This window comes from Labeo rohita, chromosome 19 (genome assembly GCF_022985175.1).
Source record: "Labeo rohita strain BAU-BD-2019 chromosome 19, IGBB_LRoh.1.0, whole genome shotgun sequence".
NCBI lineage: Eukaryota > Metazoa > Chordata > Actinopteri > Cypriniformes > Cyprinidae > Labeo > Labeo rohita.
Window position 1 is genome coordinate 33,291,172 of NC_066887.1, and position 20,668 is coordinate 33,311,839.

Genomic DNA, 20,668 nt, shown 5'->3' on the forward strand with positions numbered 1-20,668 from the left:
GGTCCACAGCCTGCTTCAACTCAAATCATCCAGGGCTTCCAAATGGAATTTTTGGATCCCACCTGGAAACCCCAATCAGAGACAATCTGACAGAAGAACGTGTCTGTATCTGTTTTCAGATAATGACGGGGACGGATCACGACATGCAGCTGCTAAAGCAGATGTTTGACTTTCTTCTCGCTTTCTATTGAAGTTCAGCGCTCAACAAACACTCCATTATCATCCACCTGCAGTCAAATCAGCACCTCACCTTCTCGTCCTGAGAGGAATTCTGGGAAATGTGGTCCGGGGCGGCTTTGGAATGCAGAGGGGAGGGTTCGTCGTCTTCCACCTCCTCCAGGACCACGATACACACGCGACTCATGCGCTCCGACCGCATGTCTGCCTCTCTGACGCACAGCAGAGCCGCTTTCAACAAAAACACCAAGCGTAATTCCGTACTGCAGACCCGTCCGCGGCATTCAGATACGCTGCCATTAGTATCCCAGTGTTAAATCCCTCCAAACGTGCACAATCCCAGAACAGGGAATTCCTCCGAGCGGAACATCAGCAGTGCTGCAGTGGGAAGATGCAGCGTCCTCATACACACACACTCACTCACACAGACGCACACTCATACACACACTCTCTCTGTGTGATCTGAGAGGACAATGGTGTGTGAGCTCCAGCCTGCTGAAACCTGCACTTTACACACACACACACACACAGATCCAACCCCCACCGCAACAACACACCAACCCCACTGCAGCGAGAGAGAGACACAGACACACAGCAGAGAGAGAGAGAGAGAGAAAGAGAGAGAGAGAGAGAGAGAGAGAGAGAGAGAGAGAGAGAGAGAGAGAGAGCGAGAGCGAGAGAGAGAGAGAGAGCGAGGGGTGTTTTGTAATGAGACAGTGAGCTTCCGACAGCATGAGCCTTTAACACCAGTGAAATATGATGCACAGAGACAGAGCTGATGGGACAAACACTGTCAGGAACGGATCAAATTATTCTCTGTCAGGACAACGAACAAGGTCACTGTGTTTTTTTTGTTGTTGTTTTTTTTTTTTTACTTCAGGGACAAAATTGTTACCAGAAGGGAGTTCAATCTGAGAAAAGCTTTGGGGATGTCCTCTAATGTAAAAAAAAAAAAAAAAAAGCCAATTATTGTTTTAAGGATTATGACATTGATCAAATGTATAAAACATAGTAAATTGTTATTATATTTATTTTATATATAATGTTAAATATATAATATGAATATATCATTTTTTATATATTTATTTATTCTATATTTATTATAAACAAGCAGAAGTGTAGGAAAACAGATAGTTTTAATTATTTGGGTGAATCTCATAAAACACCTTTAAATAAAAAATAAAGAATAAATTACTTTTGCATGGTAAATGAAGATTTGAAGAATTTTTTGGACACCTTTTATTAAATTATTTTATATTATTTTATTTTAAATTGTTTTAAATTATTTTATTTTACATTATTATACATTATTTTGCATGCTTTTATTTTACATTATCTTACTTTCATTTTCAATTATTTTATTTTATTTTGAGTGGTATTTTAAATATGACCTAGACAGGTTTTATTTACATTTCCACTGAAGTCTCTGATTCAATTTTTTGGACATTTTCAGGACTCATTTAAGCACATTCACATCCAATTCTCAATTCATATCATTATTTTATTTATTTTATTTTATTTTGTTTTATTTTACATTATTATAAATTAGTTTACATGATTTTATTTTAAATTATCTTATATGATATAAGTGAAAATAATTGATATATACTATATATTTTAATTTAATTATACATTACAGTGGCATTTGTTGTACTAAACTACATTCATGCTGATTTTAATTTATAATTTCATAAATATTACAACATCATTAAATGTATTTTCAAAATGATTTTAATGAGAAATTAGATTAACTGCCATAATGTATAAAATGGACTTTTAAAAACGTTTTGTGTATTTATTTATAAAAATAAAACAAATACATCATAATGTGAAACTAGGAAAAAAGTATTAAAAAAAGTCTAAAATCCAAAAAAATATAGTCCAAAAATAATGCTAAAATAGTTTAATTTTAATTTTATTTAATTTGTACTTATTTTTTAATCATTTTAAATTATTTTTTTTATTCATTTTAAAATTACTTTATTTTATTTTAAATGATTTACAATTATTTTATTTAAAATTGTTCTGTTTTAAATTCATTACAATTATTTTATTTTCAATTATTTAAAATTATTTTATTTCATTTCATTTTGAGGGGGATTGAAATATGACCTAGACGAGTTTTACTCACATTTCCACTGAAGTCTCCGATACATCCTGAATTAGAAACACCGGTAAATGTGAGTAAGTGTGAGTGTGTGTTTGTCTCTAATAGACAACGGCTGATCTGTGACTCATTCTCATTGGCTCGTCTTCATCATCTCCTCCTCCTCCTCCTGCTTTCATTCTAACTCACCACAACAAACTGCTGACGGCCCGACACACTCACTAATAAAGACACACACTCATAGATCAGCACTTCAACAGTCACACAGCACAGAATTATAAATCAGATGTGATTTCAGATGAGGGAGAACCACAGTGTCAACACAGAAACATGCCACTATTTATAGCTCAGAAAAATATCTAACTAAATCTCATAAACAAATCTTGTAGGACTGAACACAAGCAAATACAAAGCAACCACTCCCAACACCCTAGTGACTTTTCATACACAACTTTTGTTTTGTTTTTTTCAGACGAAGTAAAACAAACAATTCGAATTATTGAGATTTATCAGACAGTTTTGCACCACAAGTATCCAGAACATCTAACTGCCACTTCTGAGCATGTTATGACAGGATTGATGTTCCTGGCAACAAAATGATTTTCCCAAGTAAAATCAGCCATAAAAGCAGCTTTAACATCAAACTGAACCTCTGTATTGGTTACTGACTGGAAAAGTCAGTAACTGTTTTTACTGCATTTTTATGTATTCTTCATCAAATAAACGCAGCCTTTGTGAGCAGAACACTTCTTACAGAAACATTAAATAAATGTACTAACCCCAAACTTTTGAAAAGTAATGTGCATATACAAATTAACGTTTGAATTTAAACTGTTGCATTTATGCACTATAGTATTTACCCCGAAATATAAATTTTTAAACACATAAACTTTGTGCTATACGATGACAACAGCGTCATAGTTTGAGTGTGTCTCTCTGATGGCTGTAGTGTTTCATGTTCTGTACAAGCACGAGTATCAGCAGTGGAGATGGTACACTATGTGTCTGTTAACACCCTGCAGCACTGAACACTCCTCTAAGCTCCGCCCACTGTACCACTGCAGCCAATGACAAACTCATCTATTCAATAACGCAACCAATGAAAACATGCCGTCAGAAACGGCCTGCCAGATACAGCAGAAGCACAGAAACATCATTACAGACACTTTGTCTGAAACAGACAATGTAGTGTGAAAAAAATAACATTCATACTAAGAGCCAGTGCACAATTTAACCACATTCAAGAGAAATTAGACATCAAAACAATTAAATGCACAGTAGATGAATCATATTTTCACAGTCTGCCATAGACAAAGAGCTTACTGACTAAATTTGAGAAAATAATCCACATTATTTTCTAGTGTCAGACAACATAATGTGCAAATATGACTTCCTTAAAAACCAAAAATACATAAAATATGACAAAAAAGGTTTAATATAACCAGAAATATATCAAGTATGACAAAATATATGTAATATATAAAAAAAAATTTAAAATATGAAAAAAAAAAATAATAACCAAAAAAATATATAAAATGACATATTTTTGGTTATATTTAATATATTTTGCCATTATATATTTCATATTTTTGTCATATTTGACATTTTAAATTATCTTATATTTAACAAAAATGTTGTATAAAAACATTGATTATATATATATATATAACCACAAAAATATATATATGTAAATATAATTAAAAAAAAAAAAAAAAAATATATATATATATATATATATATATATATATATATATATATGTATATATATATATATATATAAAATATATTGAATCTGACAAAAATATATTAAATATAACCAAAAATATATAAAAAATGACAAAATTATATTAAATAAAACAAAAAATATATCAAATATGACAAATATTTAATATAACCAAAATATATACCAAATATGTCACAAATGTTAAATATAAATAAAAAAATAGCAAATATGACAAAAAAAATATATATTAAATATAAAAAAAATATATAAAATGTGACAAAAATATATTAAATATAACCAAAAATTATATCAAATGACAAAAATGTTAAATATAACTAAAAATATATCAAATATGACAAACAAATTTTAAATATAACAAAAAACCCTTGTGTAACCTGCAGTGTAATGGATGAGTGGACTCGAAAAAGTGAATACACATGCAGGATCTTGTGTAAAACTCTCAGGATTGAGTCTGAAGCGATTTGATGAAGTCAAACTCCCTCTAGAGGACGACAGAAACACAAGCACACGAGAAGAAGCTTCATCTCTGGTGTAAATTCATGATCAGCAGTTGGTTTGCTTTAGTTGTGCTGTTTTACAGTGATCTAGCTGGTCTGGATTGACGGTTTTATAGTGGTTTTGGGCACGGCGAGAATAAAGTCAGAATTTCGAGAAATAAACTCAAATGTAGCTTTTTTTATTCTTTTATTCCATGGCTCCATAGACTACTTGAAAACTGTCATTTTCTGCAACCAGATAAGCTCCACCCACAAAAACGTCATCACTATTTGCAAACACTGAATTGGTCTATTGTAATCCAGTTAAGTTCACGTTCATTTCATTCTTTCAGCAGGTCACCAGTTGCTATTTCAGTCCCTATTCTCTCTTTGTCCACTTTTCAGCCAGCATTCAAACAAAGACTGCGGCTGCTGTATCTGAAAACCACTTCCTGTCACAACAGACCAGCCTCATTTATTTATATATATGGCATATTTATATATATATATATATATATATATATATATATATATATGCAGTTACAAGTTATAAGTTCTAACTGCAGGTTTAGTTGCATCACTTAAGGGATGATGTTCCATCTGAGATCCAGACTGCTGTTAAACTTCCTATCTGTCAATCATAAATTCCTCAATCAGTCAATCACAGCTAAAGATGCTGATTAACTTGGCCAAACATTAAAAGTGACTCTTCATCTAAAAATGTATGAAAAAGGGTCATTTACATTGAAAATAAATAAATAAATAAATAAATAAATAAATAAGGACACTTAAACATTAATTTTTTTTGTTTTACATTTACATACACAAATGATTTTACTATGTGCCTATAATAAAGCAAATAGATAAATAAACAAATAAATAAATAATCAGGACATGTAAACATTAAAAATGATTAAAAAAATAAAATAAAATAAAAAATGGCAACTAGTCACAAAATATAAAAATATGTTTTTTTGTATTTTTTGGTATTACATTTACATACACAAATACGTTTACTATGTGTCTATATGATAAAGTAAATAAATAAATAGATAAATAAATAGAATAAATAAATGACACTTAAACATTATTTTTTTTTATTACATTTACATACACAAATGCTTTTACTATGTGCCTATATAATAAAGCAAATAAATAATTAAACAAATAAATAAATAAATAAATAAACGTAAACATTAAAAATTATTTTAAAAAAATAAAAATAATAAATAACAAATATCATGAAATGGCAACCAGTCACAAAATATAAAAATACGTTTGTTTGTTTTTTTGTATTTTCTTTTTTACATTCACACACACAAACACGTTTTACTGTGTCTATATGATAAAGCAAATAAATAAATAATAAGAACACTTAAACATTAAAAATTATTTATAACAAAAAATAAATAAATAAAAAATCACAAAATGGCAACCAGTCACAAAATATAAAAATATTCCCTTTTTTTATATTACATTTACATAAACAAATATTTTGTCTATGTGTCTATATAATAAAGCAAATAAATCAATAAATAAATACAGACACTTAAACTAGAATTTATTTTTTTTAAATCATGAAATAGTGACCAGTCACAACATATAAAAATATGCCTTTTTTGTATTACATTTACATTCAAATACTTTAAATAATAAAATACTTTAAAAATAAATAAATAAATAAATAAAAAAAGTTGTAAAATAAACCCTTAAAATAAGCAGAATTATGAAATGCAGAACAACCTAACTAACAAAAATATGTTCCAAGAACGTTTTGCTAATATTCCTATTAAGTTATGAAAACGTAATTTTCAATTCAAAACATCCAGTTTTTCAAATGGTTTAAAACTTTTTTGGTTATGGGAACATTCCATTTCATTATTTTACAAACACAATGGGAACATCAATGCTCTGAAACAAGTTGTACCATAAAAAAAAAAAAGCCAGATGAACGTCTGACTAAAACTATAAAGCGTTCCATGAACTGTGCATAAAAGCGTTTTAGTGCTAACGTTATTAAAGACCAGACAGTCTAAAACTGAACAGATTAGTTCTATTAACATCCGTTTGACTTTTTGAGAGAACCTTGACAGAACGTGCACGTACAAGTTTAGCGTGTGTTTGTAATTGACGCATTCAAGTAACTCATGTGTTCAAAGTGATGTGAGTACAGGTGAGGTGTGTGTATCAGGTGAGCGCAGGTAACTGATCACAGACCTGCTCTCTGATCCGGAGCACCATCTTCTTTCTCTTCCGGCGCGAGAATTCATGCGGAAATTAAACCAGACCGGCGCTTTAAAAGCCTGAAAGAGCCCGACGGAGCTCAGACTGCAGTGGGTTAACGCTCTGCCTTACATGTCAGTGTGTGCTGGGCTCGAGTTTCCTCTCGTCTTCCTGAAATAGACAAACACAAGCGACACAAAGCCACGCAAGCTTTCAGTTCTAGCGTGTCCACTCTGCAGCAAAGCAACTCTCGCTGCAGTGGCAGTTTCACGGTCGCTAGAGGGCGCTGATGACGCGCTAAAAATACGGATGAGTTATTTCGAAAATATATTATGAAAGTCAGTTTGTTGATTATTCTATTAATTTATGTGTTAATTATTTAGCCAAGTAGGCTAGTACATACACAAAGTGGCAAAAAATAAAAATACAATAAAAAAAATATACGTGTAAAGTTAATATAGAACTTAATTCATGTAAACTGCTTGAATTTTATTTTATTTTACCATTATCAATGATACAATATTAGCTTTCTTCGATGTTCATATAACAATACAAAAAAAAAAAAAAAAAACCGTTTTGATATTTTATATATTTAGAAGAACAAATAACAAGTGTGTTACCTGCTTGATCTAGATATCCAAAGTATGAAGTCATGGTAATAAAATATTTCAAGGCTGATTCACCTTTAACACAAATGGGACATTCATCTTAATGTCCAAGTTATTTTGTTTATTTATTTATTTATTTATTTATTTATTTTTGACGGCTTGTCAAAGATTCTAGTAGTACCGCTCATCGTGGAAGTCCATTTGTCTCAATTCGGAAGTAAGTCCAGGGTGGACATTCTATAACAAGGGCGTACGTTTGATTTTGGCACTGGTGGGGACAAAACAGCAAACGACAGACATTTAATTGTTTGATCAAAATCATTTATAGAGATAATTTAGTAGTCGCTAAACTTAATATGTGTTTTCTGCTAGCCAAATTTCACATACATAAACAAAACTCTGGTTATAAACCTTTCTTTTTTTATTCAAAGTTCATCTAGACAAGTATCTGACAACTATCCAAAGCTCTTTAATCCCAAAGCAGTCAAAACTCCATCTCTATATTTATCCATGTGTCTGCTTGAGATGTGAATTTATTACTTATAATAAAAAACATGGTTACTACACTTTTACCATAATAAAACCATGTATGGTTAATTTTCTTAAGGGATTTGAATTTGTGTATACTTCTATTTTTTCCTTTGTTTTGTTTTTATAACTGTACTGCATTAACAGTTTGATGTTTTGTATTAGGCCTATTCAAATGATTCATGATCCCCGCTCCCAAGTTCTGATCTGATTCAAATGATCCATGCTTCGAAGTACCGATCTGAATCAAATGATTCGCGATTCACGCTCAATTTAATTGATTTGCGATCCGCGCTACAAAGTCCCAATCTAAATCGAGTTCAGCGCTCTGAAGTTCCGATCTGATCCAAAATATTCGTTAACCCAGTTCGAAACTTCGGTCTTAATTAAATAGTTTGAGATGCACACGCCAAGTTTGATCTTAATCAAATGATTTGCGAACCCACTCCTAAGTTCCGATCTGAACCAAACGATTCACAAACCAGCTGCGAAGTTTCGATCTGAGTCAACTGATTTGCGAACCCGCTCCAAAGTCCCCAAATGATTCGTGATACGCGCTTTTAAGTCACACTCTAGTGAATCGCGTAAACTGAATGATTGAAGTCACAAGTTTGAATCAATCGGAGAGTTTCGCGTCTTCAGCCATGTTTATATCACACTGTCAGTCTTTCTACTGGCTTAGCTCGCTAGTTTTTATGACATTACCTGAAATGAGCAAAAATTATTATGTTTACAAATAAAATATCAGTATTTTTATTCCAAAAGATTACATCCAACACAAAACTACAAGCATATTCAGGTGATGTTAAATAAAAGTTAAATACATAAAATCCATCTTAACTGGTGGTAATCTAGTTTTGAAAAAGTTCTGATAAACTAACTGATAACATATACTCAAATTGACGGGCATGCGTGGAGAAATTCTTCGGCATGTGAGTAATTCAGCAGTCAGCAGTGTTTTCGGCTGCAGTAATGAAACAGATGGTCATTTCTCCTCGAGGGCATCTGTGGTTGTAATAAGAAAAGGAAACTGCATGTAAAAATAGCAGTAGTGTCATTGAATCACTCTGACCTTTAGATGTGAGGAAGAGCCTGAGCTTCTCACAACCTGACATTTGTCTGAAAAGTTCCTTCCCATAATGCACACAGCTGCATCTACAAATAATCACGTTCATTAATGTGTGGTTTGGCGCCACCTTGATGTCATCAGGCATTAAGGAAGAAAATATTACCATCTTCAATTTCATGAAACTTGAGATGAAAATATATTCAGTTCATTTCACAAAAAAAAAAGACAAATCTAATTAATACAAACTAAAATGAAAGATAAATTATTTGTATTTGTTTGTTTACATAATAAGAATTATGCATGTTTTTAGTATTACATATTAAATTGTTTTAATTTATATACAGTATACATTATATACAACTATATAATTTATTGTAGTTTAATAATTTTTCATTTTTAATTGATTCAATTTTCCATTGTAACATATATTCACAAGATTACAAAATCATCCTACATGGCTGTTTTACCTTTTTTTGTTTTATCTTCTTTGCATGTTCACTTTGTAAACACTGGGCCGGAATACAAAAAGTTCACACAGAGCAAGACAAGCATTTGAGGTTAAAAAGTATATAAATTATCTTTTTTTATAATTTTTTCTTTTAGATTCTAGATAAGACCCTTCTTCCTCGGCTGGGATCATTTAGAGCCCTTTGAAGCTACATTTAAACTGCATGTTGGAAGCTCAAATTTAGGAGCACCATAGCAGTCTACTATATTGAGAGAAATCCTGAAATGTTTTCCCTCAAAAAAACATAATTCCTCTATGACTGAAGAAAGAAATTCATGAATATCTTGGATGACATTACTTATTTGCTTAATTACTTAATGCCCTGGTTCCACAGACAGGGCTTAGACTAAACCAGGATTAGGACATAGTTCAATTAGGAAATTTAAGCAATTTTTATAAACATACCTTAAAAAAACATTACTGGTAGAAGTATAATACTTAAATACTTTCAAACATTTGTTTATATTAACATTTATTAAATGAGTTGTATAGTCATCATTTGGATTACTTTTTATAAAATAAATTATTGTGAGTGCACTTATCTGTTATTTTTTTAATACTGTACAAGAAATAGTTACAGTTCAAAAGTAGAAGTGGGATTAGCAATTCAGTGTCTTTTTCATTCTATATTATTACTAAAATTGGCATTGTAGGCATACATGTTCCTGTCTATTAGGTTTTATTCTTTTTATATTTAGATGATCATGTTTCAATTTGGGATATGGTTAGAGGATCTAAAATCGACCTATAAAATAGAGAAAGTGCACCTATACAAATATCTTAATGATAAAAAGACTGATGAATATATTACATTTACCTTCAGCTGTAAATGGTAACATCCATATTATGCGTTTCAGCATACAAAAATGTACATTTTGTACCTGTAAATGTCACATACTAATACCTGTGTATAAACAATGAGTTAGCACCAGGTTACTCCACTCAGAAGCAAGAAAAAGAGAACATTTACTTCCGAGTAGACTAAAGTTCTTCTGATTGTCATCAGTACTGCTCTATTGTAGGTAGTGTTGCATTTAGTCCTCCAGATCAGCTGTGTTATATTTAAGATCTTATGTAGAAGCCAAAACGTTCACATTTCCATAATACTAACAGAAGATACCTAAACTCCAGTCATATAATATTTTCATACGATAGTATATAAGGGTATGAATTTGCATTGGCTTTTGCAATGCACAGTAAATTGAAACGAATGAGTGTCAAATGCAAATGTAGCAATTTAATTTAACGTCTAAGATCCTTCTGCATATAATACCCTTAATAATGCCTCAAAGTTTCACCTCTGAGGTGATTAGCCTTGATATCGTGACCAGGACACGTAGGCATAACTTGCCAGGGGAGTCACAGATGATAAAAAGAGGTCAGATAACCTGTCTATAAAAACAGAGGGTTTCTTTCTGGATGTTGCACATCCTCTGAGATCATGTTAAATTACCTTCAAGTTTCTACCAACTTCAGCTTTATTTTTGGTCTTGTGATTGAGGCTGAAGATGCAGCTGTTTTTTTTCTCTGTTCTGCTGGTGTTGGGCTTTCCCTTCATCATGACTGAAGTTGTAAATTCATTCAATCAATGCAAAAACTTTTTTTTTACAAGAAAAACCTCCAGTGATTAAGGACATTCTGGAGAAATCAGTTTCACGGGATAATAACCGATATAAACTAATCTGTCAGAAATATAATAGGAAAAACAGATATGCAACTCTCTACGACATAAAAAATAAGATTCCTGTTTTCTCAGCTTACACATATAATGGAAAAAGAGAAAATTCCCAAAGACCACAAATTCCATGGATGATCGAGCCACAGGTGATGTTTCTTATTTCTTGTAGTTTTACCACTGTGTTTGAGAAAAACTATATTATTATAGTCCCCATGAAATAAAAACTGATGTTTTTGGTTTTTAGTATGAATATGTTGGCCTCAGTGTTATCTATAACAAATCTTATAAACCATCTGCAAATTCTAGAATGTTATCTATGTTATCTAAGCTAAGTTCACATATACTGTTACTGAAACATGGGTAAATATATATATGTAGTACTCTCTTAATGGTAAATGAGAGAGACATAGACAAGAGTTAGTGGTTGCCCAAGCGGTCTTCTTTGTTGTCTTTAATAACCGTTGTATTCATTTAGACACTTTAAATCACAGTAATATTACATATAGATACTTGTATTCATTTAGATACTTAAAATCACAGCAAATAAATAAATAACCATATATACAGAAATATTCTTAATCTTTCACACAACTGGACTTATAACAACTCAGTTAAGTATTTCAGGTAAGTATTATACAAACGGCTCAGATAAATGATATATGAATGGACTTCCCTTTTACACAAGTATCTTAAAATTACACAATTACACAAATTATCAACTGAATCAAGTTATTTAAACATTAAAGCACTTCAATTAAAGTTTGGTATTAAATTTTAATAAACTTAACTAACCTTAATAAATGAGAGAGACATAGACAAGAGTTATTGGTTGCCCAAGTGGTCCTCTTTGTTGTCTGAGGATGCACCGCGGATGTCACGGTAACTCTACTCTCTCAACTGCCACCGGAATTTGGAAAATGCAGCTTGGCTTTTCAGTGCAATCTCATATTAAGCACACATTAAAGTAATTTAAATTAAACTATATACACATGTAAACAGAAATAGACATAAACAGATACAAAATAAACATATACAAATAATTTAATACTTTCCTGTCCCAAACTATTCAGGGTGGTAACATATACACTACCGTTCAAAAGTTTGGGGTCAGTACATTTTAATACTTTTATTCACCAAGGATGTATTAAGTTAATAATTAAAAGTTTATTAAAAGTTAATAATAAATAATTTACATTGTTATAAAAAAAATTATATTTTGAATAAACACTGTACTTTTTAAACTTTTTATTCATGAAAGAATCCTGAAAAAAAAAAAAAAAAAAAATCACAGGTTCCAAAAAATATTTGGCAGCACAACTGTTGATATTATCCAACATTGATCATTCTAATAATAAATAAGCATATTAGAATGATTTCTGAAGGGATCATGTGACACTTAAGACTGGAGTAACAGCTGATAAAAATTCAGCTTTTCATCACAGGAATAAATTCTATTTTAAAGTATGTTAAATTAAAAAAATTAATTATTTTATATTGTAAAAACATTTTGCAATATTACTGTTTATTTCTGTATTTTTAATCAAATAAATGCAGCCTTGATGAGCATAAGAGACTTCTTTAAAGACTATTACAAGTCTTACTGACCCCAAACTTTTGAACGGTAGTATATATATATACAGTATATATATATATACAGTTTCAAAACACTTCAGTGGGCCTTTATGTCTCAAAATGGGTTTTATTTAACTAGTTTTATGCACTCTTGTTTTCTATGCATTTCACTGACAATCTTTCTTTTTTCAATTATCTGTTTCATAGCTGGAAATGACAGATGAAATGTGGAATAATTTAAAAGCGCCGTGCATCAGTCAGGCTTCTAATGAAGATTACTTTGAACAAAATGTGAAACTGAATGTGAATCGGGGTCACTTATTTCCCCAGCTCCATGCAGCTGATGAAGACACTGCCAAATCTACATTCACACTGACCAATATTGTGCCGCAGAACGTCAGATTTAACAGCATAAGCTGGAGTCGTATGGAGCAAAAAGTTAAAAAATTAATGGATTCTCACTGTAGGGATGAAAAAGACAGTAATAAGATTTTGGCTTATGTGCTGACAGGAGCTGTACCAAGCCAAAATAAACTGATGAATGAGAAAGTAAACATTCCCTCACACATGTGGACAGCGTTCTGCTGCTATAACAGTAAGAGCAAAAAACTGGTGTCCCAAGCTCACTGGGCTGAAAACATAGATGAGAGGAATGATAAAGGCAAAACTATCAAGGAACAGAGTCTAATGAATGTGCAGGATTTTCTAAAGAGCAACTACAAAGAAACCATACTGTTTAATGGTCAGTGTTTTGATCTGTTAAATGTGCAAGTAAGTCAGCCTGTAGACCAACAAGATGATGAGGAGCAATCATTGTTGGCATACTTAATGTCATTGCCAGCAAAAGTTTGGGCAGGGTTACGTAATTATCTAAAGTATATAAGTTTGATGTTTTTCTGGACTCTAATGGTTGAATGAAACTGTATAAAGCAAAAAAGCATTTAGAATTAGTTTAAATAATGAAACTTACACAATTTAACAACAATTTTGTTTAACAAAAAATATATTTTTATTTTTTTTTTAGAATTTTCTCAAATTCTATTTTATTTTTACCAAATTTTGTGTTTTCCATTTTAAATTTATGGATTCCATTTTAATAGTTCAATTAAATTTCAATAATCAAAAGCACCTGTAATTGACTAAAACCTTAATTTATTATTATTTATTTTTTTTAAATACTGTGTTGTGCATTTTAATTTTTCTAGTTCGCTTTGAAAATCATAGGGCCCTAGTTATACTTGTCTATTAAATCATGCACTGTTAAGCTTGTCTAAATGTGAAGATGCCATGAATTACCAACAGTAACAAATTTCTGTTATTAGCATTGCCAACTCTATCTTTGACAACTACTGTATGTAACATAAAACCAAACAATTAAATGCTTTCATTCATGCAAAATGATACTTGCCTCTGAAATGTATCTGCTGAACAAGACATATCAATAGGGGTGTGCAATATTGACAAAAAAAAAAAAATAAATAATAATAATAATAAAACAAGATCTTGACCTACCAATGCCAGTTGCATCAGGTCACTGCCATTCAGAAATTTGAACATACTTCTTTTGTTACATATTGTTTTTCACCTAATATATAGTAGGGAAGTATGCAATTTCAACTGCAGCCCCTGTCTTAGTGAGTGATTCACTGAATGATTTGTTCAAAACAGCTGATTCATTTAGAAGGAAAGCAAGTGACTGTCTTCATGAATTGATTGTTGAATCACTGACTCAAATGATTCATTCAAAAACAGGTTGATTAAGGAACAAAACATTGCATTGCTGCTTTGAGACACACAAATGTTTTTCTGTAAATGTATATTTTTGTAAAGTTTAGTCCACTGAAGGCAAGTTGTGAATGAACCCAAGTGCAGCCTTATTTACACACCCATGAAATGCAAAACATAGTCCAACAGACTTGACTTGCCATGAACAGACCCACTGACAGCAGGGTTACAGAATTAATACACGACAAGGAACAATGACAACATGAGGGCTATTCATATTAAACAATGAGAGTCACAAGACACAATCCAAACAATGGCAAAAAAGACATGACTTAAACAACCAATCAGAACATGACACATTGGACAAGGGAACCAATAGCAGGAATACAAGAGGGCAAGGGAATCACATGACTAAGGACCATGGCAAAACTTCAAAATAAGAGACAAGAAAAACATGAACAACAAACAAAACCCAAACCCCATGTTACAATTTTGCTGTAATTTGTTGTATAAAGAAAATTTCTTTTTCAGAGTGGGGGCATTTTACCCCACCTTTGGTGCCAAACACCACCTTGGTACAAATTTAATTTAACATTTTCATGCTTGGTTTATAATTTATGTCATTGTCACTGAAAACTAGGATAACTATTCAAAACATTTTTAACTTGTGTTTCACAGAAAGAAATTACACAGTCTTTACAGGAGAAGTCCACTTTCAGAACAACAATTTACAAAAAATGTACTCACCCCCTTGTCATCCAAGATGTTCATGTCTTTCTGTCTTCAGTCGTGAAGAAACTATGTTTTTTGAGGAAAACATTTCAGGATTTTTCTCCATATAATGGACTTCATTGGTGCCCCGATTTTGAACTTCCAAAATGTAGTTTAAATGCAGCTTCAAAGAGCTCTAAATGATCACAGCCGAGGAAGAAGGGTCTTATCTAGCAAAACGATCTGCCATTTTTTCGGAAAATAAAAATTTGTTTACTTTTTACACACAAAAGCTTGTGTAGCACAGGCTCTGGGATACGCGTTCATGACGCTACGTACTATTGAACCACGTCGAAAGGTCACACGGAACGTAGGTGGAACAACAGATCCAGTGTTTACAAAGTGAACACGCAAAGACTAAAGAAGTGCAAGTAAGTCAAACGCTGTTTACAAACAAAAAGGCACAACAATATCAGATGATTCTGAAGTTGTAGGAGAAAATGAGGTGGAGTTTTTCGCCATACTCTACCTTTTTGAGCCGGAGTACACAGACGATGAACTTAGACGTGATTCGTGGTGTCGTAGACGCCCATCCCACAGCCTGTGCTACACGATTTTTTTATTTTTTCGAAACAATGTCAGATCGTTTCGCTAGATAAGACCCTTCTTCCGCGGCTGGGATCGTTTTTTGAAGCTGCATTTAAACTACATTTTGGAAATTCAAAATCGGGGCACCAATGAAGTCCATTATATGGAGAAAAATCCTGACATGTTTTCCTCAGAAACCATAATTTCTTAATGACTGAAAGAAAGACATGAACATCTTGGATGACAAGGGGGTGAGTAAATTATTTGTAAATTATTGTTCTGGAAGTGGACTTCTCCTTTAAGGAGATATTTTCCCTTGCTCTACACTGCAAAAAACAAAAAAACACATTTTGTTGACTCAGCTTTAAATAATTTGTTATCCTGCTGCCTTAAAATTGATCAACTTGAAATGTTAAGTTGTACTAAGTGACAACTTAGATATTTGAGTTTGTTCAACTTAAAAGCAGGGTAAGTAACCCAGCTGCTTTGAATTTTTAAGTTGAATCAATTCAAATATCTAAGTTGTCACTTAATACAACTTAACATTTCAAGTTTAATTTTTTGAGTTGACTGAACTGAAAATTTTAAGGCAGCCAGGTAACAAATTATTTTAGGTTGACTCAACAAATTGTTTTTACAGTGTACCCTACTCAATAATGTCAGCTCACACATTGTAAAAACAAAAAAAACAAAAAAAAACAATATCTGATGATAAATATTGCATATATCTACAATATCAAACATGCTCATATCAATGATTTTGGCATCTGACATCTAAACACTACCATAGACTTTAAAATAGAACAAACAGACAATGAATGGACACAAAACAAGAAAGCCCCAAATCCTCTCTTGTGTAATTCACCATTGAATGTCAAGGAAGCATAGTTTTCTTTCTTCCCAAAAATACAAAATAAGTGATAAAATGATACAGGTGGACTGATCAGCTGTTAAATAGATGGTGATAGATGAAGAACTAAAAAAAAAAAATCAAAAACCACCATCAAAAGAATGTAAGACAAGAACTATATGTTTGTCTGATATGCCGGATGACAAAAAGAAAAGGTTACATCAGCCTGTCACAAAGATACAATGAAAATCAATTTTAAAAATTAATTTGGTAATATAATAAGATGATCAGCACTGCTGGCCAATCAGCCTCATCAGAAACACACCAGAACAAGCTAATCAATGTCTTCAGAATTACTAGGGCTACAGGCAGGTGAGTTTTTATTTTTCAAGGTTGAAGCCAAACTCTGCAGGACAGCAGCTACAAAACTAGACTAATCTTGAGATAAACTCACAACAATTTCATTTTCAGAGTCTTTCAGTCAGCACCTTTCGATTTCTTAACAACGCTTGAAATGTCTGGACACCAAAAGCAAAAAAACATATCACTTGCACTATGCCATCTTGGTCTGTTAAGTAAAATTCTCATTGCATCATTGTAAAATACTTGACGTTTCTGTAAGATGGCTGTCTTATAGTTTGACCACAAGAGTGCAGTATAGAGTGGTGTGCAATATGCTCTGACATCTTTATCCCATCTGAACATATACATCAAAAAAATCCTCATCATCTGTCAGCTGCTCAGTAGTGAAAAGGCCAAGATATTCCACCTTCTCACATATATTATGATCATTATCAGGCAATTTAATATAAACATTTTTTTCTCTTTTTTGTTCTGCAGATCATAACAACACTCTTACTTGCTTTATGTATAATACCATGTTTTAAGTCCAAACACAGAACATATAGTGAGAGGTTGCTGAAGACCAGCACTACTAGGACTTAAATCACTAGATCATCTGATTTACTGAAATATAACCCAGTATTAATGCTTTCCCCACCAGCAGTTTTTAAAATGATTGCCAGCCACCGGCAGTATTTTTTTCATGTTTACAAAAGTTTAATGGTCCCCAGAATATTTTGTTATTTGAATATCTCAGCATGTAATATGATGCAAAAAAAAAAAAAAAAAAACCAAACATATATTCTAGCTTCATGCAGTCTTTTTTTTTAAATCAAAACTTGAATGTAGTTAAGTTTCAAAATGCAAAAACAAAAAGCATTTTTTTCGAACAAAACATCTGAGAATCACATTTTTCAAACAATGCAAACTGAACAACAAATTAAGAAAACACCTTCATCAAAACACAGATGAAATCACTTCCATCAAACACATCCAAACGTTGAAATTTAATTTGCCAAACACATAACGCGCTGCAAATAGCACGGACTGTTTTATTGGGGACCTTGAAAAGTGATCCCAGCTGGGACCGTATTTAACATATGCATCTGCTCACATTTGGGTTTTTTGTTGCATGTGTTTTCAAATTGCAGCAAATTTCAAAAACTTCATTACATGTCAAATTTACCAAATTTCAAACACTTATTTTGCTAATATTTTTTTTTCTGGAGAAAGATAGACATGTATAGTGATAAAAGCCAAAATATTAAATGTCATGGATTAATATTTACTGAGTAATCCACGATTTTGTAGAGGGAGGTCATTTTTCACCTGATATGTACAAATGAGGTAAATATAGGTTAAAAAAAGACTTCAGAAATGTTATTTTTACACAGAGATTGGCAGTTCTATTAGTAAAATCATTTGACTTTAGCAATCTTTGTTGCATTATGTGCCAATAGTGACCATTCAAAAATGGGGAAACAGCACTTTTCAAGTTTTTCTCCAAAGTTTGCATGCCTGTAACTCAAGAAGCATTCAAGATATCTTAATGCCCTTTTAGATATTGGGTCTTAACAAACTTTCCTTTTGGCATCTTTATTTTCAATGCCCTTTGAGATTCTAGTTCTTCGTAAACCTTTCTAGTGGAATCTTCATTTTTAAGGCCCTACATCATTCAGTCCGAGAGATATGGGGATCTCAATGAGGCTCCTTTTTCAGAAAACCAAATGTTAGTCACTTTCAGTGTTGGGAAAGTTACTTTATTTAAAATGTAATAAGTAGTGTAACTTTTCAATTACTTCATTAAAGTAATGTAACTTATTACTTTTGATTACTTTTTGATTACTTTTCTAAATTTCTAATATTTTCAACTGCAAATCACTTCGAAACATTTAAACCAAGCAGAGTGAAACTTACAGTAGCACTCAACACTGATTACTGTCAGACTTTCAAAATCCCTTATCATTGAATTAAGAATACAATAAGTAAGGGATGATATACATCTTTATTTTGCAATAACAACTGGCTGGATGTACATTATCCAATTTATTAAACAGCTGCTTGCCACAAAAGTAAATAATTAGACACGAAACACTGATCTGAGCTGAAATATTTGAACGCAAAACTTCCACGAAGAAAGCAGTTGCTAGCAAGCGGCACATTCAATCTAGACAGCCATTTTAGGGATACAGTGCAGTCACACCACTTTTATTACACAACATTTTACCACATATATAATGAAGTACTAGTAGGTACAGCACTAGTTTGTTAGTTATCTTATAATCTATTACACTGTACAAAACAAAATGGCAGCAGTTGCATTTAAAACAAAAAAAAAATGAGTCCATGAAACCAGGATGACATAATTAAGAAATTGTACACATAATACTGAATTGAGATTTAATATTTTATTAGCTAACCAAATGCAAAGCTTCCACTAAGAAAAATGATCAAGTATATAGCACCAACTTAAGTTTCCTGGATTAGTTTGTGTTTTTAGCTTTTACCAGTTGTTATCAGGGAATAACATACCTTGGAATGTCATGAATGACTAATCAGAATCAAGCATTTCACAGAGCCGTGTAATAATTTAATTTAAAGCACAACCACCATAAAAATTCAGACTTACCTCTTATTTATTTGTTTTTAGATCATTTTAGATCATTCTGAGGTTAAATTCAGATAGCTATTATACTAGTTTTGAAATCAAATGTTTGCATAGTTATGGCAGGAAACACTGGCATCTAACAATGCCTTGGAAAAAAACTATTAATCTTAAAAACTAAAGTATATGCATAAACCCAAATAGGAAATAAAACAGTTATTGAATAAGCATGTGTCTGTTCTGTGTCTTAAACTCCCGAAACTTTGTTGTCTCATTTTAGAGCTGTGAATGTAGTTTATAAAAGAAGTCAATTAAATCTGTATGTGTGTGTGTGAAAAAAATTCAGATGTGACCCCCTTTGTAATCATTAACATTTTTCAAAAGTAACTGTAATTTAATTACATATTTTTTTCTCAGTAACTGTAACTAATTACAATTACATTTATTTTGTAATTAATTTACATAATTCCGCTACATGCAACTAGTTACTCCCCAACACTGGTCACTTTGTATGCAGCCGATGCTTATTTTATTCAAAGAACAATGTCCGAAAAAGAAACAATTGTATCTTGTTTCCCTCTATCAAAACAATTTACAACATATAGAAATAGTATGAAAGAGCTGTAAAACACATAGAGTAGATGTGTTGCAGACTTGTAGTGGAATAGGTGATGTGTGAACATCAACTAACACTCAAGCTCTATTTTTTAGGTTTGTGGGTTCACAGGATTGGATTTGTGTTCATAGGTGTTAAACATCACCATCTCAGCTGGTAAACTATTTAAGTGCGCAGGAAGAGGCCATTTCATCTGCAAGACTTCTTGTTTTAAAAAAGTGCATTTACACTCCTACTGCCACTTTTGTTATTTAGTTGTGTGCTGTGAGACTTGTTTTGGCGTTGAGCTGCCCCTTCGGCATGTCTGAAGTTCTAGAAACATTTGATAAATGTACGGAGTTTTTCTTGGAAGGACAGCCTCCGGCGATTCCTGACATCCTGAATCTGAACTCTGAGGATGTCCGTTACAAAAAAATCTGTCAAAAATATAGTTTTACAAGTGTTGACTCAGGATATACTTTTGCAAGTCTCTACGACACAGAAAGCAGGATTCCCGTTTTCTCAGCTTACAAATACACTGGAAGAGAACATTTCATAAGAC

The 20,668-nt window shown here is 32.0% G+C and overlaps 2 protein-coding genes across 4 annotated transcripts in view; one reads left to right on the forward strand and one right to left on the reverse strand.

Moving 5' to 3' along the window:
* Window positions 1–6,978, reverse strand: part of LOC127181792 (serine/threonine-protein phosphatase 6 regulatory ankyrin repeat subunit A) — a 41,576-nt gene extending 34,598 nt beyond the window's left edge. The window contains exon 1 of one of the 3 annotated variants that reach the window (XM_051136729.1): window positions 6,722–6,978. In XM_051136729.1, coding sequence (XP_050992686.1) covers window positions 6,722–6,745 — 24 coding nt within the window. In that variant the 5' untranslated portion in view covers window positions 6,746–6,978. Of the gene's footprint in view, window positions 1–250; window positions 731–6,721 lie in introns of those variants that run through there. The other 2 variants (XM_051136728.1, XM_051136730.1) reach the window with 2 other exon arrangements.
* Window positions 1–20,668, forward strand: part of btd (biotinidase) — a 182,260-nt gene that overhangs the window by 40,631 nt on the left and 120,961 nt on the right. The window lies entirely within an intron of this gene.